Source organism: Bos mutus, chromosome 15, assembly GCF_027580195.1.
Source record: "Bos mutus isolate GX-2022 chromosome 15, NWIPB_WYAK_1.1, whole genome shotgun sequence".
NCBI classification, from domain to species: domain Eukaryota; kingdom Metazoa; phylum Chordata; class Mammalia; order Artiodactyla; family Bovidae; genus Bos; species Bos mutus.
The window spans coordinates 50,762,635-50,789,982 of record NC_091631.1 but is presented as its reverse complement, the minus strand read 5'-3'; the positions used below and the strand labels follow the sequence as shown (position 1 = coordinate 50,789,982).

The 27,348-nt window shown below is 40.6% G+C and overlaps 2 protein-coding genes across 4 annotated transcripts in view; both read left to right on the top strand.

Annotated features, from left to right (window-relative positions):
• UBE4A (ubiquitination factor E4A) overlaps nucleotides 1-11,499 on the top strand; it is a 40,388-nt gene extending 28,889 nt beyond the window's left edge. For 2 of the 3 annotated variants that reach the window (XM_005897151.3, XM_070384141.1), the window contains exons 16-20: nucleotides 1,413-1,587; nucleotides 7,041-7,221; nucleotides 7,698-7,845; nucleotides 8,937-9,094; nucleotides 10,825-11,499. In XM_005897151.3, coding sequence (XP_005897213.2) covers nucleotides 1,413-1,587; nucleotides 7,041-7,221; nucleotides 7,698-7,845; nucleotides 8,937-9,094; nucleotides 10,825-10,954 — 792 coding nt within the window. In that variant the 3' untranslated portion in view covers nucleotides 10,955-11,499. Of the gene's footprint in view, nucleotides 1-1,412; nucleotides 1,588-7,040; nucleotides 7,222-7,697; nucleotides 7,846-8,936; nucleotides 9,095-9,641; nucleotides 9,702-10,824 lie in introns of all 3 variants that reach the window. The other variant, XM_070384142.1, reaches the window with a different exon arrangement.
• Nucleotides 11,500-16,214: 4,715 nt separating this feature from the next.
• Nucleotides 16,215-24,352, top strand: ATP5MG (ATP synthase membrane subunit g). Its single transcript, XM_005897149.3, has 3 exons — nucleotides 16,215-16,374; nucleotides 22,585-22,745; nucleotides 24,150-24,352. The coding sequence occupies exons 1-3, from the start codon at nucleotides 16,323-16,325 to the stop codon at nucleotides 24,246-24,248; spliced, it is 312 nt and encodes a 103-aa protein (XP_005897211.1). The 5' UTR covers nucleotides 16,215-16,322; the 3' UTR covers nucleotides 24,249-24,352.
• The last annotated feature ends 2,996 nt before the right edge of the window (nucleotides 24,353-27,348 follow it).

Below are 27,348 nucleotides of genomic sequence, written 5' to 3'. Positions count from 1 at the left end.
TCATAACAGAGCAATCCTCATGCCCCAAGCACCTGTCTTGGACACCAAAATTTTGAAAGTAGTAATTACTGCCAACCTTGCCGTTTTAATTTGATAGATATTCTTCCATTAGAGACCAAGATCAAGGGTCATCGAAGCCTTACGAGCTAGGATGAGATTTTGGCAGAGTGGAAAAGAAAGTGTGAAAAAAGGCCAGACTGGCCCAACTAATCAGTCCAGCACTACAGAAAGAAATCAGAGAATCTTCATTCAGTTAGTGACTTTCAGCTTTCTTCCATTGCAAGACATTGGTAACAGTGACCAACTAAAGCAATGATCCTTACCCCTCTTTCCTAAAAGACTCTGACTTTTATGCCACTATTTGAAAGAAGTCTCTGGTTTGGGTAATTTTTTTCACATAGAGACTCCAAATCATCAGTATTTTTCGTTTGTACACTGCTTCCCAAATCTTTAGCTCTATCTGAAACATGAGTTTTACTACATACACCAGAGGCCACTCAGCTCCTTCAGCTTAACCATCTCTTGTGGAGCTGCTACTTGCTCCTATAAAAATTCCCTTTATCTGCAACAGGTGTAAGACAGGGCAGTGACCCAGAGGGAGACAGAGCAGGTAAGTCATGAGGGTAGCCTGTCGGATAGCCCACACTGGCCTCGTGTTGATTAGCGGTCTCCCAGTAACTTGTATTTAAATTGTGAAAAAATGCTTCTGCTTTGATCATAATCCCATACTTGAAGATTTTTAGATCTGTTGCCTTAGAAAACAAGTCCTGTAATAAATAGACCTTTCTCGGCAAAAGCTATATAACAGAACAGATGACACAGATGGCATCTCCATGGGACTATAAGCATAACATGCTTGCTGCAACAGCAAGAGTGATGAGAAGTAGAGGGTTTTAAATATTTATGGTTCTCCTTCCAGACATCTTGCATATTTGATAGAGCTTTGTTTTTTCATAAGCAGTTTTGGGGGGTGGTTTTGTTTTCCTTCTTTCAGGACGGGGTCAACCTTTTTTCCCTGTAGCCTGTTTGCTTTTATCAATGTTTCATATACTGTTTATCCTCCTTTCTGTTTCATAGACTATAATATTTCCAGGGGAATAACCCATTACTCTCCCCAGACTGAAACAATGTTTCCACAGTTTCTTTTTTAAAAAAAATTTTAAAGGCTGTGCCATGCGGCATGTAGGATCTTAGTTTCCAAACCAGGAACCCATGGAAGCACAGAACCTTAAACAATGGACCACCAGGGAAATCTCTCCACAGTTTCTTTTTAAACTTAATAGTCTCCTGTCTCTTCTGTAGTCCTTGGTTTTCCCAGCTTAGTGGACTAGATTTTAAATAGGACCTCTTAAATATCATCTTCCTTTCAATACGCTTTGTCCTCTGATCCATTCCACCTCTGCTTTCTGTAGTATTTGAGCAAGATAAAGATTCAGCAAATTGAGAAGGACCGAGGTGAATGGGACAATCTGACTCCAGAAGCCCGCCGAGAGAAGGAGGCAGGCCTACAGATGTTTGGACAGTTAGCACGTTTCCATAACATCATGTCCAATGAAACAATCGGTACCCTTGCGTTTCTGACATCAGGTAAAGACGCAACACACTGCTTTCCCCAAAAACGCAGTGGTTAAGATCTGCTTCAGTTGGGGGATCAGCCCCACTGAGGCTCTGGTGACCGTATCTTCCTCCACAGTCTGAGAGGAAGTGAATCACTAGAGAAGCTTCAGAAAGAATGTTGCCCATTGTTGACATGGAAATGAGGAAATGGTCACCCTCACACAGCTGCCAGAAAGCATGTTAGTGTCATTTTTCTTGAGGACAACATAGCCATATAAATATATCTGGGGATGTTTGTGTTAACTTGAAAAAATATCCTTGAACTCTTGTTAAATGTGGTAGATCAGAGACATTTATCTCCACTCCCTCTGTAGCTCCACTGTCCTGTTCAGTAGCCACTCACAACATGAGTCTGTCAAGCATTTAAACTGCAGCTAGTCAGAAATGAGATGTGCTGTAAGTAGAAAATACACACTGCAAAACTTTGTATCTAAAAGTAAAAACTTCCATTAATAATTTATATTGGTTATATATGAAATGGGGGCATCCCTAGTGGCTCTGATGGTAAAGAATCTCCCTGCAATGCAGGAGACCTGCGTTGGGAATATCCCCTGGAGAATCCCACTCCGGTATTCTTGTCTGGAAAATTGTGGACAGAGGAGCCTGGCGGGCTACAATCCATGAGGTCAGAGTTAGACACAACTGAGTGACTAAGCGCACACACACACACATGAAATGACAACTAGGGATCACCAGGCATTTGAGAAAATCCTCTTAATACAAATAATAGCTGAAAACGCCTTCAGATATCTTTATAAGTCTCAGAGGGATGAAAGAAGATACAGCATACCTAAGACAAGAACAAAGAGGCAGTACCAGAGATTATCCAAGGAACAAGTTGAAAAAATACAACTTCAGAAATTTTGAAAAGTCAGTAGGACAGTTAGAAAATAAATTCAAGGAACTCTTCAACAAAAGCAGAACAGAAAAAAAAAAAGGTGGAAATTAGAAGAGAAGAAAATATCAATCTAGAAAGTCTCAAAAGAGAAAAATGAAAGGGAGCGAAGAAATAATACCCTCCAAATTCCCCAAAACTAAGAGGTTCTAAATCAAAAGGAGCCCCCAAGTGCCCAACACAGGGAATCTTCAAGACCCCCACACTAAGGTATATCATTGAGGTATTTTAGAAAATCAGGGTAAAGAGGAGATTTTAAAAGGTCCCCAAGATGGAAATAAAAGCAAAAATAAACAAATGGGACCTAATTAACCTTAAAAGCTTCTGCACATCAAAGGAAACTATTAGCAAGGTGAAAAGACAGCCTTCAGAATGGGAGAAAATAATAGCAAATGAAACAACCAACAAACAACTAATCTCAAAAATATACAAGCAACTCCTACAGCTCAACTCCAGAAAAATAAACGACCCAATCAAAAAATGGGTCAAAGAACTAAATAGACATTTCTCCAAAGAAGACATACAGATGGCTAACTAACAAACACATGAAAAGATGCTCAACATCACTCATTATCAGAGAAATGCAAATCAAAACCACTATGAGGTACCATTTCACACCAGTCAGAATGGCTGTGATCCAAAAGTCTACAAATAATAAATGCTGGAGAGCGTGTGGAGAAAAGGGAACCCTCTTACACTGTTGGTGGGAATGCAAACTAGTACAGCCACTATGGAGAACAGTGTGGAGATTCCTTAAAAAACTGGAAATAGAACTGCCTTATGATCCAGCAATCCCACTGCTGGGCATACACACTGAGGAAACCAGAAGGGAAAGAGACACGTGTACCCCAATGTTCATCGAAGCACTGTTTATAATAGCCAGGACATGGAAGCAACCTAGATGTCCATCAGCAGATGAATGGATAAGAAAGCTGTGGTACATATACACAATGGAGTATTACTCAGCCATTAAAAAGAATACATTTGAATCAGTTCTAATGAGGTGGATGAAACTGGAGCCTATTATACAGAGTGAAGTAAGCCAGAAGGAAAAACACCAATACAGTATACTAACGCATATATATGGAATTTAGAAAGATGGTAACAATAACCTGGTGTACGAGACAGCAAAAGAGACACTGATGTATAGAACAGTCTTATGGACTCTGTGGGAGAGGAAGAGGGTGGGAAGATTTGGGAGAATGGCATAGAAACATGTAAAATATCATGTAAGAAACGAGTTGCCAGTCCAAGTTCAATGCATGATACTGGATGCTTGGGGCTAGTGCACTGGGACGACCCAGAGGGATGGTATGGGGAGGGAGGAGGGAGGAGGGTTCAGGATGGGGAACACATGTATACCTGTGGCGGATTCATTTTGATATTTGGCAAAACTAATACAATTATGTAAAGTTTAAAAATAAAACAAAATTAGAAAAAAATAAAAGGTCCCCAAGAAAAATTAGGTAATGTGCAATGGTTTAAGCATCAAAATGTCTTCGAATATCACAACAGTGACATTTGAAGCTGTAACACAGTTCTGATGGAAAATTATCTTTTCAGCCTAGAATTCTATAGCCAGCCAAACCGTCAATCCTGTTTGAGGGTAAATGTAAGGAAATTTTCAGAGGTGATGATATCAAATTTACTTCCAGTGTACCCTTTCTTGAGAAGCTACAGAGAGATAAACATACTCCATCAAAATGAAGGAGGAAAGTGGAATCCCATAAGAGAGATGCAAAGGAAGTTCCCAGGCTGATGGTGGAGGTAGCTTGTGTGACCACCACACTATAGGCCTATAAAATTGGAGTCCAGATTGGAGTGATGAATGGAAACTTCCAAAAAACATCTCTAAAAACTGTTTTTTAGAATTCTGCATTTCTGGTGGAGAATTTAGAAAGATTTAATGATAGGTACTCTGAAAGTAAGCAAAAAAATGATTAAAATTTTTATTAAAAGTATACCCACTCAGCTCACTAGAGAGGAAATGGCAACCCACTCCAATATTCTTGCCTAGAGAATCCTGTGGACAGAGGAGCCTGGTGGGCTGCTGTCCATAGGCTTGCACAGTTGGACATGACTGAAGCGACTCAGCATGCATGCCTGCCTTGGAGAAGGAAATGGCAACCCACTCCAGTATTCTTGCCTGGGGAATCCCAGGGACAGAGGAGCCTGGTGGGCTGCAGTCTATGGGGTTGCACAGAGTCAGACACAACCCCAGCGACTTAGCAGCAGCAGCACTGTCCGCTGAAACAAGTTACAGAACAAAGAGGCCTCTACCCCAATTCCCAAGAAGTATCTTGAGTATGAAGTCTCTGAATTGGGAGTTGTTAGGGGAAACATATTGACTGAAACTGCCTACCCTGGCCAGGCACCATAGTAGCAATTAGCGTGAGTTATTTTATGACAGGAGGTCCTGGTAAGGAGCATGAAACTAAACTACCACCAACCGGAAGAATTTGAGAAAGGTCAAAAGGAGATGCCACGTGCCCTACCCCCTCCAAGAATCCTTCTCCCTGGCATCCATCTTGGCTAAGCAATGCATGTGCCACCAGGAAGGACCCTGAGTCAGAATGATGGGCCAGAGAAAACCCAGGAACTAATCTCATCACCATAAAACCTGAGACTGTGAGCCACATGGCAGAGCAGTCGTCCTGGGTTCCCTTACCCTCCTGCTCTCCACCCATGCACCCCTTTCCAATTATCTTGCTATATCAGCAAAAAAAAGGTATGTATGTATATGTGTGTATATATATATATATAATTATTTATATAATTTTTTAGAATACTGTGTGGCTCTGTTGTAAGTGATATCTTCACGCTCTTAATGAAAAATTAAATTATTTCTCCAAAGATCTGTTTATATATTAGGGAAATTTATATTAGGAGAAGAGGGACAAGAATATGAACTAAACTCTCACCAGTAGTAGAGTCAATATATAATGACTAAAATGGAAAAATTAAGAACCAGCAATACTAAACAGGCTGTACTCTACTTGGCTTGTTGCACTTGGCATGTATGTAATTATTTTGGAATTAGTGACCTAGCAGTCAGTTTCTTACAAATTTGTTATAGGATATAATAAGTCTAAAAGGTGTATGTATACACACTGAAGTTCATTAATTAGTATAATACTTTTAACAGGAAAATATTTAAAACAATCATAATATCCAGCAACAAAGATAGAGTAAATAAATAATTCATGCTGCAATCATATTGGTGGTTGTTGCTGCTGCTGCTGCTGCTAAGTCGCTTCAGTTGTGTCCGACTCTGTGCAACCCCATAGACGGCAGCCCACCAGGCTCCCCCGTCCCTGGGATTCTCCAGGCAAGAACACTGGAGTGGGTTGCCATTTCCTTCTCCAATACATGAAAGTGAAAAGTGAAAGTGAAGTCGCTCAGTCATGTCCGACCCTTCTCGACCCCATGGACTGCAGCCTACCAGGCTCCTCCGTCCATGGGATTTTCGAGGCAAGAGTACTGGAGTGGGGTGCCATTAAGGGTATAAATCATCACTGTCGTATAGTACCTTATATGATTGTTGTTTATTTGCTGTATCATGTCCAACTCTTTACCGCCAATGTAGCCAACAAGGCTCCTCTGTCCATGGGATTTCCCAGCCAAGAATACTAGAGTGGGTTGCCATTTCCTTTTCCAGGGGATCTTCCCAACCCAGGGATCAAACTCACCTCTCCTGCTTAGGAGGCAGATTCTTTTCCACTGAGCCACCTGGGAAGCCGACTTTATGTGATAGAAATGTGTAAATCTATACTGTCCAATACTACCACTACTGGCCACACGTGACCATTGAACACTTGCTATGTGGCTAGTGTACCTGAGAAACTGGAGTGTTCTACTTAGTTTTGGGTATTTTAAATAGCCACATGTGGCTCGTGGCTGCCATGTTGGACAGCACAGGAACCTATAAATGAAAGATATTTATGATACTGTTAATGAAAAAAGTATATATAATATGATAATCACTTTGTTTTAAAAATGTATGTGTGTGTAAATATGGACAGAAAAGCTAGGACATATTAGCAAAATGTAACTAGTGTTTACTCTGAGTGGTTGTTTTTGTATTTTGTTTGCTTTGCTTATCTAATATTTTCTAATATTACTGCACTGAAAATGTATTTCAAAAAAAGCAGTCCCCAGAGGTCTCTAAGTAAAACTCTCTGCCATGCTATGCTAAGTCACTTCAGTCGTGTCCAACTCTGTGCGACCCCATAGATGGCAGCCACCAGGCTCCCCCGTCCCTGGGATTCTCCAGGCAAGAACACTGGAGTGGGTTGCCATTTCCTTCTCCAATGCATGAAAGTGAAAAGTGAAAGTGAAGTCGCTCAGTCGTGTCTGACTCTTAGCGACCCCATGGACTGCAGCCTACCAGGCTCCTCCATCCATGAGATTTTCCAGGCAAAAGTACTGGAGTGGGGTGCCATTGCCTTCTCCGAGTAAAACTCTAGGACACAGTAAATTGAAGATTTCTAGTGGATTGGGTTTTCACGGGCTTTGGCTTTTTTTCCAGAGATCAAGTCCCTCTTTGTGCATCCTTTCCTGGCCGAGCGCATCATCTCCATGCTGAACTACTTCCTGCAGCACCTGGTTGGCCCCAAGATGGGGGCCTTAAAAGTCAAGGATTTCAGTGAATTTGACTTCAAACCCCAGCAGCTCGTTTCAGATATCTGCACCATCTACTTAAATCTTGGGTACCTGAGATTTAAATGGGGCAGGCCAGAGGGTTTGCTCATGTTTTAACTGGGGGTTTTGCTAATAGAATGAAATAACTAGCTGGTAATTATGTGGAAGTAGAAAAGATTTGTTTCTAGTTGGCTGACGAAGTAGTCTTCTGCAGTTTTAAATCATGAGATTTCGTATGACCTGTGGGATGTTATTTAGAATTTCCAGTATTCTGCCTTGATCTGTTCAAAGATAAACTTTACTAATTGTTTCATTGTTTGGAAAAGCAGTACTTTTTTTTTCTTTTTTTTTTAAACCAGTATATTTTTATGGTCACCGGGTACTTAATAAGACTTCTTTCCTAAAAATAAGAAGAGGTCATTCTATAACAAAAGAACATTCATGATACCTAAGTAATGGGGAACTCTGTTCCTCAAGCACTCCGTTATTGCCCTCTTTGATCTACCCTCTGATGCTTAGTTTCTTTCTGATTCTGACCTTCCAGGGATGAGGAGAATTTCTGTGCCACTGTGCCCAAGGATGGCCGTTCCTATTCCCCAACTCTCTTTGCACAGACAGTCCGAGTCCTGAAGAAAATAAATAAGCCTGGGAATATGATTGTGGCTTTCAGCAACTTAGCAGAGAGAATCAAGGTGAGGAGGATAATTTGCTTATTAACATGTTCAATAAAAATCATGTTGTCATCTCAGCTGTTTTGCTTTTTTACCCAACTTTATGGGGGGAAAGAGCATTGTGTTGAGAAAATATAAATGAATGAATCCTCCTGGCCAGTCGATAAGTAAAACGACCATATTCTTTAATAGTAATATTCTTTTCAATATGAAGGTGAGCACAGAAAAATAAGCTTCTGCTAAAAGAAAAGAATTAACAGATTTTTAATAGGTTGTTTTTATGAAAACTTCTCTGTACAAGGTTACCAATAGATTTGAAAATCTGTGATATTAACGCAGAACTTTTTAGAATAGAATTCAAGATTGGTAGCTTCTGGTCATTGATTTTTATTGATTTTTCTCTGTTCTCTGTAAATGGCTTATATAGGAATAGCCATACATTTTAAAGATTAAAATACTATATTGTACTCAGCTAATTCTTTTGGTGGGAGCAGCTTCATTAACAATTATGAAAAAGGAGAAATTATGGCAGAGTCTAATGGAAAACCTTCCTAATTGATAACAGTCTTCCCTTCATTGAGTTACTTTTTTATTGAATTGGGCTTCATCTTTGCCTAGAGTTTAGGTAGATGGATCCCTGAGGAGCTAGAGTCATGAAGGAATCAAATGCTGAAGGCACTTTTAAATTCCTATACCTGTTTGTACCTAAAACCGGAAACTGCTTTTCATACACAGACTGCATGAATGGCTCTGTAATTATGCAAATAAGAACCCCGGCAACCTCGCATCCCCTTAAAACAGAGCTGTTGTCGGAAGTATGGATGTCGTCTGTGGTGTTTTGTTTTGTTTTGTTCCCTGTTAACACTTAAACTCATTTCCAGTCATGACCACTAGCAGCTGAGCCAAACTGACTGAAGACTCAGAGTTGGGGCTAAATGTTAAATTTGCTCCTGTAACATCCATCTTGGCTTGTTTAGACCATAAAGCTAAAAATTATTCCTATCTCTGTACAGGGTTATTAATGACCCCTTAAGACTAGGGAATCGTCACAGAGCATTTTGAACTCAGCTGCTTCTGTTAATTCCCCCTAACTGGCTGGTTCTTACACTCAGTCCCTAGCAGACCTCCAACAGCAGGAAGAGGAGACCTATGCTGATGCCTGCGATGAGTTCCTGGACCCCATCATGAGCACACTGATGTCTGACCCTGTGGTGCTGCCGTCCTCCAGAGTGACTGTGGACAGATCCACCATTGCCAGACATTTGCTCAGGTGAGCCAGCCCCCAGAAGCAGCCTCAGGAGTACACATGTACCTTTATCTGCTGTCATCTTTTTCTCCCACTGCAGTACTGTGCACCCAGTAGGTACCCCAGATTGTTCGTTTATTAACGTGCTGTGTGGAGGAGGCATTTTGGTGGAAGTATATCACTTGAGTGTTAAGGATGTCAACATCCAATATAAGACACTCTGTTAAGAAATGCTGGCGCTAACCTTACCTCTTCTTCCTCAAGGAAATGATTCCTATCAATATTTATTAGAAAATATGTCAACCTGGAGTATAAGTTGATTGGAAATTGTGGCTCAGCTAGTAAAGAATCCACCTGCAGTGTGGGAGACCTGGGTTCAATCCCTGGATTGGGAAGATCCCCTGGAAAAGGGAAAGGCTACCCACTCCAGTATTCTGGCCTGGAGAATTCCATAGACTGTATAGTCCATGGGATCGCAAAGAGTCAGGCACGACTGAGCAACCTTCACTTTCAATTTTAGTTGTAAAAATATAAAAGACAAGTTATTTGGGTTTTTTTGTTTTTAATTCAGGTTTTACACTCATCATATGGGAGTACCGACATTCTGCTCCAGCTGTTAGACTCAGCCATGGTGACTTCAAGTTTTCCTCAGCCTACCTTCTCTAAGTACAACATTAGATAGAAATGGGTCCTGGGAGACTCTGCCTATTTAAAATGAAGTTATATAAGCTGACCAGATCTAGGGAAATAATATTTTTTAAATATTGGAAAAAAGGATGTTTTGCTTGATGGTTTGTGATTAAGCACTCACTATATGCATGATGCTGTGCTGGGCAGTATGTCTTTTCCAAAGTGTCACTGAGAATTTATATTTTTATTGTGGCTTCAGAATACAGAAAGAAGATATATTAGCCTTTAAAATATGTTATAAATCATCTTACCTGGGAGGAAGCCATAATCTGCATTAGTTGAAGAGTAGTCAGTTAACTAAATCAAGTGTCAGTCTACAAAGCTTTATCCTTTAACGTCTTATACTGTTTCAGGAGTCTGTCACTAAAACTCCAAACAGCTCTTTATGCTGACATGATTGTACAGGGTCTCTGTCTTAGGGAAATGGAATCAAATACCATCTGAAGAGTGAGGCTTCCCTGGTGGTTCAGATGGTAAAGCATCTGCCTACAATGCAGGAGCCACAGGTTCCATCCCTGGGTCAGGAAGATCCCTTGGAGAAGGGAATGGCTACCCACTCCAGTACTCTTGCCTGGAGAATTCCATGGACAGAGGAGCCTGGCAAGCTACAGTTCATGGGGTCACAAAAAGTCAGACACAACTGAGCAGCTAACACACACACACACACACACACACACACACACCCCCACACACACACACACACACCCCCATCTGAAGAGCATTGTTGAGATAATGTTTGTTAAGCAGAGAGACAAAGTAAGTAAATAATCTGCAAAGAAACCTCTTCCGAATCACTCTCTCTCTTATCCCATTCTTTCTAACCTCAAGCTGGCACTTGATTCAGAATCAGAGACAAAGTAAGTAAATAATCTGCAAAGAAACCTCTTCCGAATCACTCTCTCTCTTATCTCATTCTTTCTAACCTCAAGCTGGCACTTGATTCAGAATTAGAGTAATACCCTCTAGCTTCAGTCTGAGGGTGAGATGCCCAGGTGTTCTGTTTTTGGCTGAGGATGTGAGAACTTACAGAAATAACCCCGTCTCCTTTTTTCTCTTTGTCCCAGTGACCAAACAGATCCCTTTAACCGTAGTCCCCTCACCATGGACCAGATCCGGCCAAACACAGAACTAAAAGAAAAAATCCAACGGTGGCTCGCAGAGAGGAAACAACAACAGAAGGAGCAACTTGAATAAATACTATGACCTAAGCAAACCAAAAACCAACCCCAGAGTGTAGATAAACAGTTGTGGTTTCTCTCTTTCTGATTCTCTTCCTTTCCTTTTTCTTGACTTTTATTTTTTACTTTTTTTCCCCTTTACTGAATTAGAGAACTGCTCTTGCTCAAATTATGATAATTAAAATTCCTAAGAACTTTACAATGCACCTAGCTTACAGGAAATTATACTTCTTATAGCATCACCACATTTAGAAATCACTAATTTTTACCTTTTGTTATCTCTTCCTGTTCCTTCTCCCTTTTCCTTCCTTAAATTATATTAACTTCAGCTATTAAAACCTCCCGCCTCCTTACTATTTCTTCTCCAAGAACTGCTCAAACATCTTTGGTGAGCACTGCTTTTAAGTATATGATATCACATATTTCAGTGACAGCTGGTATCAGAAAGTCCTGTGTTATCAAGGTACTTACTAGTCTTCATGACCCAGACTTCAGCCCCTTTCCTTGTTACAGCTCTACACTGTTACAGAATAACTTTTTATATAAAAGCAGATACCTTGATGTTTGAGTAGATTTTTTTAATAAGATGACAGATGAGATGAAAATAGGAATCTTATGCAACTTCGGTGGGTAGCTCTCAGTTTTGTGTTCTCTTCTAACTCAGAGATGCCTTGGAGGGCAAACACTCCTCCGTGGAGTTGTCATTACACAGGAAACTTAGCCCTATGATATTTTTAGGAGGATTGGTAGAACAAATTTGCAGTTTTGACACTTTATTCAGAAAACTCCAAGGTGAAAAAAGAAGGCTGTTGGGGCCCTTTTTATTTACTGGAAATCAAGGACCAGGCTTGTGTAGAAAAGTTAGGCAACAAATATTGTAACCAATGAGACATGTCATTTCAAGACACTAATATCAGCAGTGTATCTGTGTGTATATATATATACACACACACACCATGTACTTTTTTATATTGGCCTAGTGTAATACAGAGAACCACTTTATATTGTCTCTTCCGTGGTAAGATGTATGCAGTATGTGGCCGTGTTTACTAACATTTACTCTAGACAGAATTCTGAGACTGTAAAATGTATATAGTTCATGTTCGTTTGGACTTATGACCTGATAAGAGCTGCTTCTAACTCAGCCTTAGGTCATCAATTAACAGAATAGGAATTTGAGCACAACCGTGTCCACAAGCCATTTTAAATATCCACTTAGCCCTAAATAGTTATTTAGCAGGTGGATGGGCCCCTCACTTTACAAGTTGAGCTTGAGCTCCCTACTAAATCGTGCAGCTTAACATGCCGAGTAAGTCTCATTCCCCTATGGACTGTCTATACCAGTATCCCTCTAAACCCGAAAATACAACTAACAAGAGTGATATGATCTAGAAGTAGAGGTCATTGCTTCACTTCAAGGACATTATTGTTAACCATAGCCTCTTTCAAATAAGACGGTAGTTTTATGGTAATCCAATACAAGTTGTTATAAGCAGTCCTTGATGTGTTTTTGATGGTTCCAGCAGGAAACTCTGAAGTTAGAGGGCATCCCACACTAGATAAAAAATAGATGTTGCCTGTCAACTGTGCTTATAACTGAATAAGGCAGTCCAGGACTCTCACAAATACTAGAACGTATGCTACTAAATCAGTGTGTTCCCTGGGCCTCTAAGGCACAGGTTGACAGGATTTGTTTATTTTCTGAAAATGAGCTTCATTTCCTATTTATTATCTTCTACTTCTCTGAGAATGAACTGTATAAAATAAGCTTCAGTCTACTTGCATTTATCTTCTAAACCCAATCAAATAGGATATTTTTACTTTTAAAAGAAGTGAGGAAAAGACCAGAGTTTTATAGGAGAAAGGAAGGAAAAAAACGGGCACAAAACCTCAGAAGGCAGCTGTTCCCAGCAGCTTTCTAGTTAACAACCTAATGCTGCCTCTTGTATCTGTGTCTGTATTCCACTTCTGTATTAAGTCTTCAGATTGTAAGTCTTTTCTGGCAATTTTTTTTAAAGCTCTTTTCCTGAAACTTTTTATGAGTGGCTGTGGCACCATGAATGCTGCTGAATATCTTTAAACTCATCACAAAGGCAAGTGCATAGCTTAAGGCCACTGTGGGTAAGGAAACCAAGTGTCCTCTGTGCCTTTTTCCTTTCCTTGACATAATTCAAGAACATCGCAAAAATGAGACTAAAACATTCTCATCTTGGTACATGGTGCATATGGACACTTGGAAGCTTAAAGAGGGGTGGTGGTATCTAGAACTCAGAAGCAAGCTCTAAATCTATTAGAGCAGACTTTCTGACATACCTAGCTTTATGTGTTGACTTTGCTAGAGTATGATAGAAAAATGAAGACTCTTTAATCAGCTCTAGTATTGCTTACTAAGAGGGTAATACTAAACTTGGAAAATTATTTAAGTAGGCTTTATCAAGCAATCTGGATTTGTTTGTTTTTAATATAGTTTTTAATGGATATGTGAAAACCGAAAGAAACTTCAAAGGTTTTTTTTTTTTAATGGTGCAGGTGAAGGTGCCAGTTGCTATTTGGTATCACACTCTACAAAAGCTTCATTACTTTATTTGATGCTGGTTGCTAAGCAGCCATTGCACAGAGCATAAGTCTACTGGGTGCCTTTACAAGCCAGAGGCTGATGCTGCACTGTTGATGTCATGTGAGGAAATAATGCACATGCTCTAACTGGTAAACAGGAAAAAGAACCTGGAAACAAAGAAAATGAACAAAATGACAAAATGATTGATTGAAATAAAACTTGATCAACATAACTATTTTGAAACATTCCAGGAAGGTTACTTCTTGTCAAACTTGCCTGGGGGTGTTTGTTCAAAGCTTGTATTTAATAAATGAACATCTGACTTAAAACCTTTGTTATCATTTCCTTTATTACAGTATTAAAAATCTAGGAGCAGTTTCAGAAATCCCTCTGAAAATTTACAGGGCTCTCAACATTACTTTTTTTAAAAAGTGGTAACAAATGTCTGGCCTGGCTGACCTAACCTGACTTACCAGGCCTCGAGACGCTGGAGTTATCTTCAGATGAGTCTCGGGGCATGTTTTTTCCTAAGCAGATCACTTTTGGCTTCACTTTTTTTCATCTGGCCTAAAGCCCAAGTCTTTTTTTTTTTTTTTTCCTTGGCCACACTGCAGCATGTGGAATCTCGGTTTGCTAACCAGGGATTGAACCCTTGCCCCTTGCATTGGAAGCTCAGAGTCTTAACCACTGGACTACCAGGGAAGTCCCCCAGGTCCTTCATTCTAATCATTCACTATCAAGTTCCACTTTCTTGCCCCTTGTTTCGGTACCCCTGCTATGCAAAACCTCAGCCCAGATTAACCCAAGCATTCCCCTCTGCTCCAGTATCCCAGCCAGACTACTGTTGGAGATAAATAACACCATCTTTAGAGTGGTACAACCGAAGACTTGTCACTAATGTTCCCTAACGACCCTTCTGTGTGTCCTTAACTTCAACAGCTAGTCCAAATTTCAACCTCTTAAATTTTCTCCCATCCTCCCCCTTGCCCTTCACACTCGGGTGACCTTGCCTTCTACTTCATAGCCTGCAGAATTTCCACTTTCAAAACTTCATCATCCCATCTGTGGAAAAGGTCCCAAGACTCCAAGGCTAATCACTCCAACTTTACTTCGGTCTCATTCAGAATCTTGTCAATCCCACTTCTCCATCTTCAATCTCCATTGATTTTCCTATCACTCATATTTGGTTTTCTGACCATTATCCCTTTATAGCCATATTTCTTCACTCATTCACTCTGGCTTCTATCCTAATTGTTTGAACCTGCTCTGGTTAATGTTTCTATATAGCTACGTTAATTTTTTTTTGTATTTTATTTTATTTTTAAACTTTACATAATTGTATTAGTTTTGCCAAATATCAAAATGAATCCGCCACAGGTATACATATGTTCCCCGTCCTGAACCCTCCTCCCTCCCCATACCATACCTCTGGGTCGTCCCAGTGCACTAGCCCCAAGTATCCAGTATCGTGCATCGAACCTGGACTGGCAACTCGTTTCTTACATGATATTTTACATGTTTCTATGCCATTCTCCCAAATCTTCCCACCCTCTCCCTCTCCCACAGAGTCCATAAGACTGTTCTATACATCAGTGTCTCTTTTGCTGTCTCGTACACCGGGTTATTGTTACCATCTTTCTAAATTCCATATATATGCGTTAGTATACTGTATTGGTGTTTTTCCTTCTGGCTTACTTCACTCTAGAGTACTAGGCAACTGAATCACTCCTTTGCTGAAGCACTGTCCTGACTCCTTGATAGCACTCTGATTTTTCATTTCACCTCTAACTATTTCATCAATCAGAGTTTTACTTCTATTTACGCTTCCCCGGGTACATTACTTATTCTATTTTCTTCATCGAAGGTCACATCCCTACGTGTATCTTTTCTTCGAGTCATAATAACCGCAAAGTTCAGCTCTATAGTACATAGCTATTCCATTGTATATCAACCCAAGGATCCCTTCCTCTAAGAAATCTTCCCACATCAGCACCACACATAATCCTGTACTAATGCCTCTTCTGTTTCCATTGCCACCTTTTCAAATCCCAACGCTGCCACTCAATAGCTCTGTAGCCATTTATTTACCAATGCCGGTCTTAAGTGAGGCCACACAGGCTTTCTTTAAATTCCAAAAAAGCTGACAGACTGGAGGCCCTAGGTAAATGTGATTTTGTCCCTTGTATCTGCACAGTTCCTTGCGGCTGGTTAGGGAATTAGGGGAACTGGATTCCAATCCTGATACAGGAGTCAAGGGAGACAGGGATTACAAAAGGTCAACTAAAGGCAATGGGCTGAGTCAGGTGACAAGTTGTGGCGCCTGCTCCGCCCCTAACTTTACGTGTCTGGTCTAGGACCCTCTCTGCCTTTGTAAGACGAGTACGTTGGCCTAGAAAAACTGCAGCGGTGCCTTCCGGCCCTAACTCGTCTCGTTCTCTCAAAAAAGCTGCAGACCTACCCCAAACACCCGAGGTCTGCGCCTCGGGCTGCCCGGGAGGCGCACGGCGCATGCGCATTCCCTCCTCGTGCCGGCCTCCCGGACCTCTGCGAGCGGCTGCCCAGAGAAATGCCTGCTTCTCCGCGGAACTCCGTTGTATTTTACGTGCTCTATGATCTCATCTTCTCGTACCCACTTTCTCCTCTGTGACTAAAGAAAAGAAACTGGCCCACTGGATGCCGGAAAGACAGTGGGACACCTAAATATCTCGTACCGGCGCGGAAAGGGGAGGCCTGACCTTGGAAGCGGACCGGGGTCCTGAGGCAGGTCCTTCCAGGCGGGTGACATTCAGCCGGCCAGTCGGGGTGACGGGCTCTCCGTCCTAGGACCATGGCCCAGTTTGTCCGTAACCTCGCGGAAAAGGCCCCGGCGCTGGTCAACGGTGAGCGGGGGCGTCAGCCAGCCGGCACGGGTAGCCGGGCAGGCGCCGGGGAGGCCTGCGAGGGCCGGAGGAGAGGACTCGAGCGGCCGGAGGGAGCCGCCGCTGGCCGGGCCTGAAGTGAGGAGGGAGGGGTGGGGTGAGGTGAGGGAGAAGACAGATTTACGGTTCTTTTCTACCTTTCCGCTGGCCAGGCCTGCGGCTTGGGTTCTCTCTGCTACCCAGAGGTTCTGAACTCTGACCGCGACCGTGAGGGGAGGGAATGTGCAGACAGCCGGGGTTGCCCATCTGCAGCCGCCATGACGCCCTTCGACCTCCAGGAGGAGGAATACGGAAGGGATGGCTTTTTTGCGAGAGCGAGGGAGACGGCGGGCAGAAACACGTGAAAGCGTGGAAATAACGGTCCCATCCTCTTGTCTGCTTCTCACTGGAGTATTTGGAAGGCTGCAGAATTTCTAAGGATGGATGACCTTCGAAACATTGCCTTTGCTTTTTATTTTGACCGGATACTGAAATGCTTCCCCTTTAAGGAAATTTTTAGGTGGAACTGAGCATTACGGTCGAGTATTCCTGCTCCGGTAAACACAGAAAGGGATATGTGTAAACAGTAATGTTTATTATCACTGCTTAGCGTTCGTGGGGATACTCTGAAAAAGCTGAATGCGTCCTTCACGGGTGGAACGCTGTATTGGAGAACAACCCTGAATAGTCATACCCCAGAATGGTAGTCTTCTCAGTAAATATTTCATGTCTGCAAGCTGTTCATTTTATCCCCCAAATGAGATCACTTAAGTAGACGGAAGCTTCTTCGCTATGTGCTGTATGTGCTGTATTCTAGTAAGTGGTTGAAACACAGATCTCTGAATGGCTTTCGCTCAGATTTGATTATGAAAGTAAATAGAATGAATTTTTTAATACGTGTAAATTTTTGAACCTATTTTACTGCGATCGGTATTTTCTTATTCATTGTCTCCTCCGTTTTCTTCATCAGCAGTGGAACAATGAGTTACTGAAGGCCTGACAGTGTCAGATACTATAAATACTTGATCCTCTCCTACAGAAACCCATGGTCCACTACTATTACTATCAGTTTACACACTTTACCAAAGAACTTACGTTTGCAACTTGACTAAGATAAAGCTCTACTTTTTTACATAATACAAGGAGAAGTAGTAGTGGCTTCATTATTTGGACTTTATGGATGATTTGAGGCTAATATTTATAATCACAAATTTCAGATGGATTTTTTACCCTCCTTCCATGGCTTTCACTGGAGAGGGCAATGGCAACCCACTCCAGTATTTTTGCCTGGAGAATCCCATAGACGGAGGAGCCTGATGAGCTACAGTCCACGGATCAGGTCGCAAAGAATCAGACACGACTGAGCGGCTTCACTTTCACTTTCCATGGCTTTCACATCTTTTTGGTGGAGCATCTTGGGGAATTGCAAACTAATTTTAATAATAATTTACAAAAAGAAAAGTAATGTGAAGATAATTTTAATTGTGAGCTATATCAACCATTTCCTCTATTATTATGAATAATTTAAAGATAAGCGTTGTTATCCTTTCAGAAGTACTCAGGAGAACTCAACTGGGCCAGAATGTTAAACTGGAGCTGCTTTGTCACTTAACTCTATGGTATTAATGTTAAATGTCTAAAAAAATTACTGATTTTATCTGTTAATTCTCCTGGAGGACAAAGAAGCTTACAAAAATAAGTAATTTTTTTGATCGGACTTCCCCAAAAAAGATCATAGAGTCTGGGGATTTTTGTTTTTATTTTTTTTCCTACTTACTAAACTTGAGACTTTATTTGGATTTCACCAGCTTTTCCAGTTAATCTCTTTATGTTCCAGGAGCCAATACAGGGTACTGCAGTGCAATGAGTTGTCAGTCTCCCTAGTCTCCTGTGTATGTGACAGTTTCCCAATCTTTCCTTACCTTTCATGACCTTGACAGTCTCAAGGTATTTATGTAGGTCTCTGTCTAGGTATCTGTCCTATAAAGATGTTCCGCGATTTGGATTTGTCTGGTGTTCTTGTCATAATGAGTCTGGAGCTATGGATTTTTTTTCTTTTTTCTCTTTTTCTTTTTTTGTCTGTACCTCGTGGCTTGGGGGAATCTTAGTTCCGAGACCAGGGAGACCTGCGCCCCCTGCAGAGGAAACGTGGCATCTTGATCACTAAGCCCCCAGGGAAGCTCCATGGAGCTATGGATTTTGAGAAAGAATACCACAGACTCGAAGCCCCCTAATCACATGTCAGGATGCATCAACAAGTGATATCCGTACGTGCTCACTAGTGCAGTTAGTTCTCACCACTTGGTTAAGGCAGTTTCACTAAGTTTCTAAAAAGTAACTAAATTGGGGGAGGCAGAGTCAGGATTCTATCTCCTCTAGGAGGGAATATCTACATATATTTAAATAGAATTTCTTCTGTGAGAAAGATATGTCTGTTCCCCATTAGTTAATATTTGTTCAGTCCATACTGTATGGACTCAGGTACATTTATTTCATACCTTGTACCTCCAGTAGTACATTATTTATTTTGTTTCTCAGGTTGTTCCAGCTTTGGCCATTGAGAACCCTGTCAGTTTGGCACTTCTGCCCCTTTGACATCCCCCTGTACTTTCCAGTACTGTGAGATAATTGCAGCTTTTTCTCCTGCCATGCCAAATGACCTGTAGGATCTTAATTCCCCTACAGGGATTGAACCTGGGCCCCATCAAGCACTGAGTCCTGACATCTGGACTGCCAGGAAATTTCCCAGACTCATGTATTTCCTGCCCCAGCCTTAGAATTTGCCCTTTCTCCAAGGACCCCTAGTTCCTTTTATTGGACAATTGCATTTTGAAGCTAAGATCTAGATACTGGGTATGTTCCTTGCTACTCGACTGTGTTAATCACCCTTTACTCACAGAATATAAGTTCTAAGACCGCTGACAGATGTCTAAAACTACAGATAGTACTAAATGTTAGTTTTTTCCTATAATACCTATGATAAATTTTAATCTATAAATTAGGCACAGTAAGAGATTAACAACAATAATAAACTAGAACAATTGTAATAAAATACTGTGATAAAGGGCTTCAGGGCTTCAAGCCACAGGAATTCCCTTGTAGCTCAGGAGGTAAAGAATCCACCTGCAGTGTGGGAGACCTGGGTTCTATCCCTGGGTCAGGATTATCCCCTGGAGAAGGAAATGGCAACCCAATCCAGTATTGCTGGGAAATACCATGGACAGAGGAGCATGGCAGGCTACAGTGCATGGGGTCGAAAAGAGTCAAACACGACTGAGTGACTAACACTGCAATAAAAGTTATGTGGACATGGGCTCTCTCTCTCAAAATATCTTTTTGTACTGAGGCAGTGGCACCCCACTCCAGTACTCTTGCCTGGAAAATCCCATTGGTGGAGGAGCCTGGTGGGCTGCAGTCCATGGGGTCGCTAAGAGTCGGACACGACTGAGCAACTTCACTTTCACTTTTCACTTTCCTGCATTGGAGAAGGAAATGGCAACCCACTCCAGTGTTCTTGCCTGGAGAATCCCAGGGACAGGGGAGCCTGGTGGGCTGCCGTCTATGGAGTTCCACAGAGTCAGACACGACTGAAGCAACTTAGCAGCAGCAGCAGCAGCACCCTTCTTGTGAGTGAGATGTTATGTGTATGTGATGGGATGAGGTGAGGAGCATGATGTAGGCATTGTGATGTCACATTAGAATGGAGCAGGGACAGCATGAGATTCCATCATACTTAAGGCATACAATTTAAAACTTAGAGATTATTTCTGAAATTTTCCACGTAATATTTACAGACAGTAAAACTAGAAAGCAAAATCACAGATAAGGGGGGACGGCTGTACTAGAATATCATTGCCTGTAGGCCCTGACAGTGGACAAGGAGGTATCTGTATATAGGTATTTCTCTACTAATAAGAAAATTACATGCCAGTAAAATTATCACAAGTTGAGAATATTGTAAGTTGAAAATGCATGTGTTACACCTATTCCGCCAAACATCGTAACTTAGCCTAGCCTACCTTAATCTTGGAATACTTAGATTAGCCTACAGTTCAGCAGAATCCCCTACCATAAGGCCTGTTTTTATTAAAAAAAAAAAAATCTGATTATCTTATGGAATTTATTGAGTACTGTATTGAAAGTGAAAAAACAGAATGTGTGTTGGTTGTTTACCCCCATAACACATGACTGACTGTCAACTGCAGCTTGCTGCCAGTACCCAGCATTGAAATAGCATTACAAGAAAGTATGGTACCCCTGTGGCTAGCCTGGGAAAAGATGAAAATTCAAGATTCATTTTTACTGATTGTGTATCACTTTCACGTTGTAAATTGAACCATCTGAAATTGGGGACCATCTGTATACTCACCCATGGGTGTGTAGACACACACAGTTGATCATTGAACAATGTGGGGGTTAGGGACACTGACCCCCATGCAATTGAAAATCCTAATATAACTTTACAGTTGGCCCTCCATATCCACAGTTGCACATCCATTCATTCAACTAACCTCAGGTTATGAAATACCGTATTACATATTTATTGAAAAACATCCACATATAAGTGGACCCACACAGTTCAAACACATGTTGTTGAAGGGTCAACTGTAATTGTTTCTATATCGATCCACCTGTATATCAACTAAACATGAATTCATACTGAATGTCTCCAACTCTAATCCAGTACCACTGGATATGTTTTTCCCTCATCTAAAACTCCTCTATTTTAGTAAGAAACCTAGCTGCCATCATCCACCATTCATTGACTTATTTTTGTTCATCCCTTGTATACATGTAAAAGCAGTCTCAAACTTTTTAACCTATGCTCCCTGAGAAGCAAATTTACTAACTTAAGTACAGTGTTTGTATACATTGTACTGATTTGTTTGTATTTTTTAAGAGTATTATATCTGTGTGTTGAAGATAATTTTTTTTTCCAAGTGTTTCAGTAATTTTATTTTATTTTTTTATTTTATTTTTAAACTACATAATTGTATTAGTTTTGCCAAATATCAAAATGAATCCATCACAGGTATACATGTGCTCCCCATCCTGAACCCTCCTCCCTCCTCCCTCCCCATACCATCCCTCTGGGTCGTCCCAGTGCACCAGCCCCAAGCATCCAGTATCGTGCATCGAACCTGAAGACAGTTTGTTGACTGTTAAGACTTTGTTCTCCTTGATAACACCATTTTACAGGCATTGGCAGTTCTATTTAGAATTCTCTCTTAGAGCTTTGTGTCTGCTTGAAGATTTACCCATGGCCCTAAGCCAGAGGATGATGGAAATAGTAATTTTAAGAGTAGCGAAATATCTAAATACAGGCAGTTAATAATAGGGGAAGTGCCAGGAGCTTTGGATTATCAGTCTTTGAACAGCAGACACTTGATGGATGCTTATGTATTTGTGCAGTTTTTATTATGCTGTCTTGTAATTTTTTATGTGAAATACCTTTCTCCTCCTGAATCACTATCATAGTCTCCCATCTAACCTCATTAAAAATCTTTTTTTTCCTGCAATAGTAAATACTGTTTACTATTACTGAGGAATTTCAGCTTAATAACAGATTCAAGTTTTGGCTGTTCCTAACAATACATGTAGGTTTTATTTTTACTATTTGTGGTATTTTGAAGGAAGAGCAGCTGTGCTTTTGTTAATCCAGCACATTGATGAGGATACCCAAAATGGGTACTAATTGGTATAATTCCATCTGGATTTGTGGCCAATATTGTGACAAGTTTTAATCTTATTCCTAAGGGTGCCATTCTACTTAGTTTCTTCCCTCCCCTTCACCACTTCCCCCCAATTTTTTGTCTCTACAGGAAAATATGGTTACATTGCTGCTCTTTTCTTGTTTTTGAATCCAACTCTAGTAACTTTGTAGTTAACTAGATTTGCCATTAATAAATGAAGTACCAGTATTCTGGTACTGGCCACTGGTGAGGTCCTGGCATAATTGGATGTGCTTATAGCTGCCTGCTTGACTGAACTGGCTTGTGACACAGGTGTTCTGTATCTTTAAAAGCCTCTGGTTACCAGGGAGCAGCTTTGACTTTTCACACCGGGTGCACATTTGGTATAAGCAGTGAATGAATGTGATGCATGAATAAATATTTGTGTCCAGCCCACACATCTGCTTCTTTCGGTCTCTAGTGAGTTCATCCTGGTGTTTTGTTTTGTTTTGTTTTCCAGCTGCTGTGACTTACTCGAAGCCTCGATTGGCCACGTTTTGGTACTATGCCAAGGTTGAGCTGGTTCCTCCAACCCCTGCTGAGATCCCTACAGCAATTCAGAGCTTGAAAAAAATTATCAACAGTGCTAAAACCGGTAGCTTCAAACAGCTCACTGTTAAGGTAACTATGGGCTAAATGAAAACGTATGTGCGTACAGAAAATGTCTTCCCTTGGGATTTCTCTGATTGTTTTGATTAATATATGTATTTTTCAGTGAGGCTGGGACCAGCATAATGAGAGATGATCTCTTTTTTGACTGCAGAGAAAGATATTTACCTTTCTAACTTTGTCATCTGGGTTGAAATAATTGGACTGTTTTATGTCTTATATTCTTAATAATTTTATAATGAAGAAGTGGTTTTTTACTGGGTAGCTTTTTTTTGTTTCCTATTTGGGGTTAGTGCATTAAAATAGGATGACTTGCTTTGTTGATTCTGTACTTTTTTGTCTGTAGTCCTAAAACTTTCCCCAATTTGGCCAAAAGATTTCTTGGACTGTATCACAATCAGGTAGCTAACACTCATGGGACATAAAAACACCAAAACCTAGAAGCATATGATATGAAAAGTGGAGATAAAATCTAAAGACCATAAAATTAGAATTTGCAGGCTTCCTTGGCAGACTGATGGTTAAAACTCCATACTCCCAGTGTCGGATGCACAGATTCGATTCCTGATCAGGAAACTAAGATCCCATATGCCTCTCGGCACACTCCCCCCACCACCATCCCCCCAAAAAAGAGTTGGAACTGGGATTTTATGTTTGCTTGATCTAAGCACAGGATACAAAAAGCCGAAATAAATTATTGCTGACTTTAGAACCTGCGTTCTAGAAAATATATTTGTTTTTCAAGAGATTTCCAGTATTTCTGGTTTCATTTGAAGGGGAAAATTCACTTCCAGGTGCTAAAAGAAAAAGGCCCGATTTTGTTGTGGAAAGGTTTTGTTTTTCAACTTGAGTTTCAAGATCCATATTTGTGCTTGTATGAAACACTGTTTTCTGTAACTGTGTACATTTTCTGAAACTGAGTAACTGCTGAATACCTGGAAAGAATTAAACCAAATAATAAATGAATAAAAATGATGTCTAAAGGGAAAGAGAGAATACTTCATCTTGCAACAGATTTTCTTTGGCCAGACAGAAATGTCTGTTCAGAGACTTGCCTTCCTATAGCCATCCTTTCATATGAATGCCCTTTCTAAATGTGGCAGCTATTTCCAGGATGTGGGTTGTTTCAGGGCTCATAAAGTGTCTCATAAACTAATAATGAAAGGGTTAAGTCAGTTCAGGTCTTCAAAGAATGCTTTGAAAGAATTTATAAGCTCTGGACTACTTACCTTACATAATTGAAAGTTCAAGGGTTCTCAGCAGTTAAAGTTAACATCAGTAATTCTTGACTTTGACTAAAACTGCCCTCTAATTTGAATAGCAACCTTATATTCTCTGTCACTTAATCCTGGAAAAGAATAGTTTTAAATATATAAGGAAAAAAAAGTACATTAAAATTTGTGCTTCTTTTTTCAGGAAGCTCTACTGAATGGTTTGGTGGCCACTGAGGTGTGGATGTGGTTTTATGTTGGCGAGATCATAGGCAAGCGTGGCATCATTGGCTATGATGTTTGAAGACCAATTTTTAACATGTGATTATATTTGCTTTATTATTCAAGTGTTCTTGGACCACGTGTGAGCAGACTGCTATTTGAATAAAATAAGACAATGTGTCAGAATCAGTGTTTCTCTATCACACACTACATGGAAGGTCACAGTTTCTCTTGACATTAAGTTGGTTTGTCTTTCGCTTTAATATATTAATACGGTTCTAAATGCATGCCTTTGCTTAGCCTGCAATTGGAAAAGATAAATATGAGTACACCAACCTGGTACCTGTATAAATGAGGTTAACTTTATTCTGAAAGCTTGAAATAAATGATATTTAAGCTTTATTTCTAGAAAAGCTGGGGGGAAGGCTTTGAGAAAATGAGAACTTGCTCCAGTAGGCGAAATAATACCATGTGCCAAGCATGATACAGTTAAATCACGTAGCATTAAGAATACAATTTGGGCTGTTTTCTTTGCAAAAATCAGAGAAAGATCCCTTTGACAACACCTTATTATCAGCTTGAATATAGGCTCCCAAAAGAACAGCATGATGATAATCTGTATATCTTTGTAACATCTTTAACATTAGGACAGAGTGAATGAGAGCAATAACGTATTTTTCATCTGATTTTGATATTTGTTATATTATTAATCTGTCCAGTTTTTAAGGACCTATCTTCGCAAAAATGAAATATCCTGTAGGTATTTAACAGAGTTATGATTTAGCACTGTCCTTGGGTCTAAATAGTATATTATGTCCTGAAATAAATGTAAGTGATTGGTATAAGTCTGTCATCTTGAGCCATTTTATTGAGGATTGGGAATGATTTAATCATTCATTGGCATTTCCTGGGGTTCTTACCATCTATGAATAGCTCACTGGTACATTTCTGAATCTGTGGTGACTCTTTTGCAGCCACTGCACAACATGGAATAGCAGCTGTTGATAACCAAAAGATGATTGCCTGTTGGAAAAGCATGGCACACAGTATAGTATTAATCCTTTAACAGTATTGAACCTTTATCCAGTCAATCCCAAATTCACCAGCTGGCTCAGAATGCTGCTGCTTCAGCCAGTAAAGGGCACAGCTTTTCTTCATGATAGGCAAGAACTCTCCACGGAGACACTGCTACTCTGAACTGTGAGATAATGCCTAGCTTGCTGCAGGTGGTCAAAACTGAAACTACCTCTTTTCAAAAGCATTCAGTAACTTAAAATATGCATAGCAGAAGACTGAGAAAACCCTACTACAATAATGGTGATTTTCATGAGTTTCTCTAGTGCATGTGTGAGTGAGTAGTGCAATTAATTTTTTTTTAATATAAAGGTATTATGTGGTCCGCTGGCACTAGTAAGAACCTACAGAGTGTAGTTGATTCATGATATGTAATGTGATTTTGTTTTGACCACATGGTCACACCAGAAAGTCCTCAAAATAAATATTTACTACTCACTTCACTACTACTTCCTCCTCCTTTGCCATCTGGCATACCTCTGGTGTGTGGTGGCTAACAGTGTATGTACAGCATTCTCTTGTGTTAAAATAGCAGTGGACTCCATGAAGCAGCCATTTCTGCAGGCCTGTTGATTTTGACCTCCTAAACCCCAAATGTCTTGCCTCGTAGCACAGAACCGTTCAGGCTGTCTTTGACTGAAGTTTTTTGTGTCAGGTTTTTGCCGTTGGCAACTTCAGTGTACTTCAGATATTTATGGTGCACCTCCTAAATGCAGGTATGCTGAATGGTCGAAACATTCATGAACAAGACTGTTGACTGTTTCACAGAGCTTGGTCTGGTTACTCTAAGTTATCCTCTAAGTTGGGGTAACGTGTGGTGTTCTGTAATGAAGAAAGTGCAAGGTGTGAATGGAAGAGTTCAACCCAGAGTCCCAAAGAAAGGGAGGCTGTCAGAGGACCTAATATCTAAAGTAAACCAGAAAAGTAAGAACCAAGAAAAATGGAACAAGTATACTGAGCAGGTAAAACAGTCTTGCAAAACTAGTGAATGAGAGAAGATCTGGTGCATTTGAGGTTCTGAGCACAGTACAGCTGACTCCAATTACAGAGATAGTGAAGTGAGACCAGAGATAGTGGGGAACATATCATATTTGTATAGCACTATCTCATTTAGCCCTCAGCTTTCCTCTGAGACATGTGGCATAAATGGTAGATCTACTTAAGAAGTCAGGAACTAAGCATCAGAAACACTTGGTGATTTGGCTAGGATCCCATAATCAATGGGACCACAGTTGGGCTCCAGGGGTGATCCCACGTAGTCTCTGCCCCTCCTTTACTCCTTACATACTTCCTCCGTTGAATCACAGTTCCATTCTGTGTTGTACATCCTCAGTCCTTTGCCCTGCTATCAAACTGTTAAGCTTTTTTATCCCATTAGATGTCAGGCTACTTAATCTTATGTAAAGTGATACCTAGTTTTGTGAGACTTAATATTTCCTAATTAGTGTGGTTTTCATTTCTACTGAAATATAATTGGGTATGACCATGATCACTTTTCAGATGAATACAATAGCACTTCCACCAGAGATTCCCTTACCAGGCCTGTTTGCCAAATGAAAGGCCCTGATACTATTAAAATACTGATAAAATACATGCCAGGCCTTTAGCCTTGACAATATGCCTTAGCCTTGCTTTAATCTCATTGAGCTACCAATCAGGGTTTCAGCCACAGTTTCTAACCAGTCCCCATAAGGCTCGAAGCTTTAATTTTCAGATTATGTACCCATTGCCCCTGATTGTCATGGTTTTCTACCACTCACCAGGCCGCTCTATATTTCTTGGTAATTTTTTTTCTCCTGACTGTATGTCACTCTACAAGACTATTTCTGTCTTAATTCTGGGTAATTTCAACATACACATGGATCAGTAGTTTTCAGAGAAAGGAAACATAGAAATTTAAAATTCTCAGGCCCTACCTAGAACCTAGGTGTGGGATCTGGCAATCTGTTTCAACTGGCTCTCTGTAATTTTTGATGCATGCTAAAGTTTGACATAACTGATGCTTCCAACAAACTATCCTCAGTTCCCTTAAAAAGTCCAACAGTTATGTCTTCACCTGCCTTGGGCACTCATTCCTGTCATTACCAAGAAATTCAACCAGTCCATAG

Bases quoted from the DNA above. Each gene is read 5' to 3' on its own strand.
- ATP5MG (XM_005897149.3), top strand. From the start codon at position 16,323: ATGGCCCAGTTTGTCCGTAACCTCGCGGAAAAGGCCCCGGCGCTGGTC. The intron at 16,375-22,584 runs GTGAGCGGGGGC...TTTGTTTTCCAG, and splicing joins GGCCCCGGCGCTGGTCAACG to CTGCTGTGACTTACTCGAAG. The intron at 22,746-24,149 runs GTAACTATGGGC...TTCTTTTTTCAG, and splicing joins TCAAACAGCTCACTGTTAAG to GAAGCTCTACTGAATGGTTT.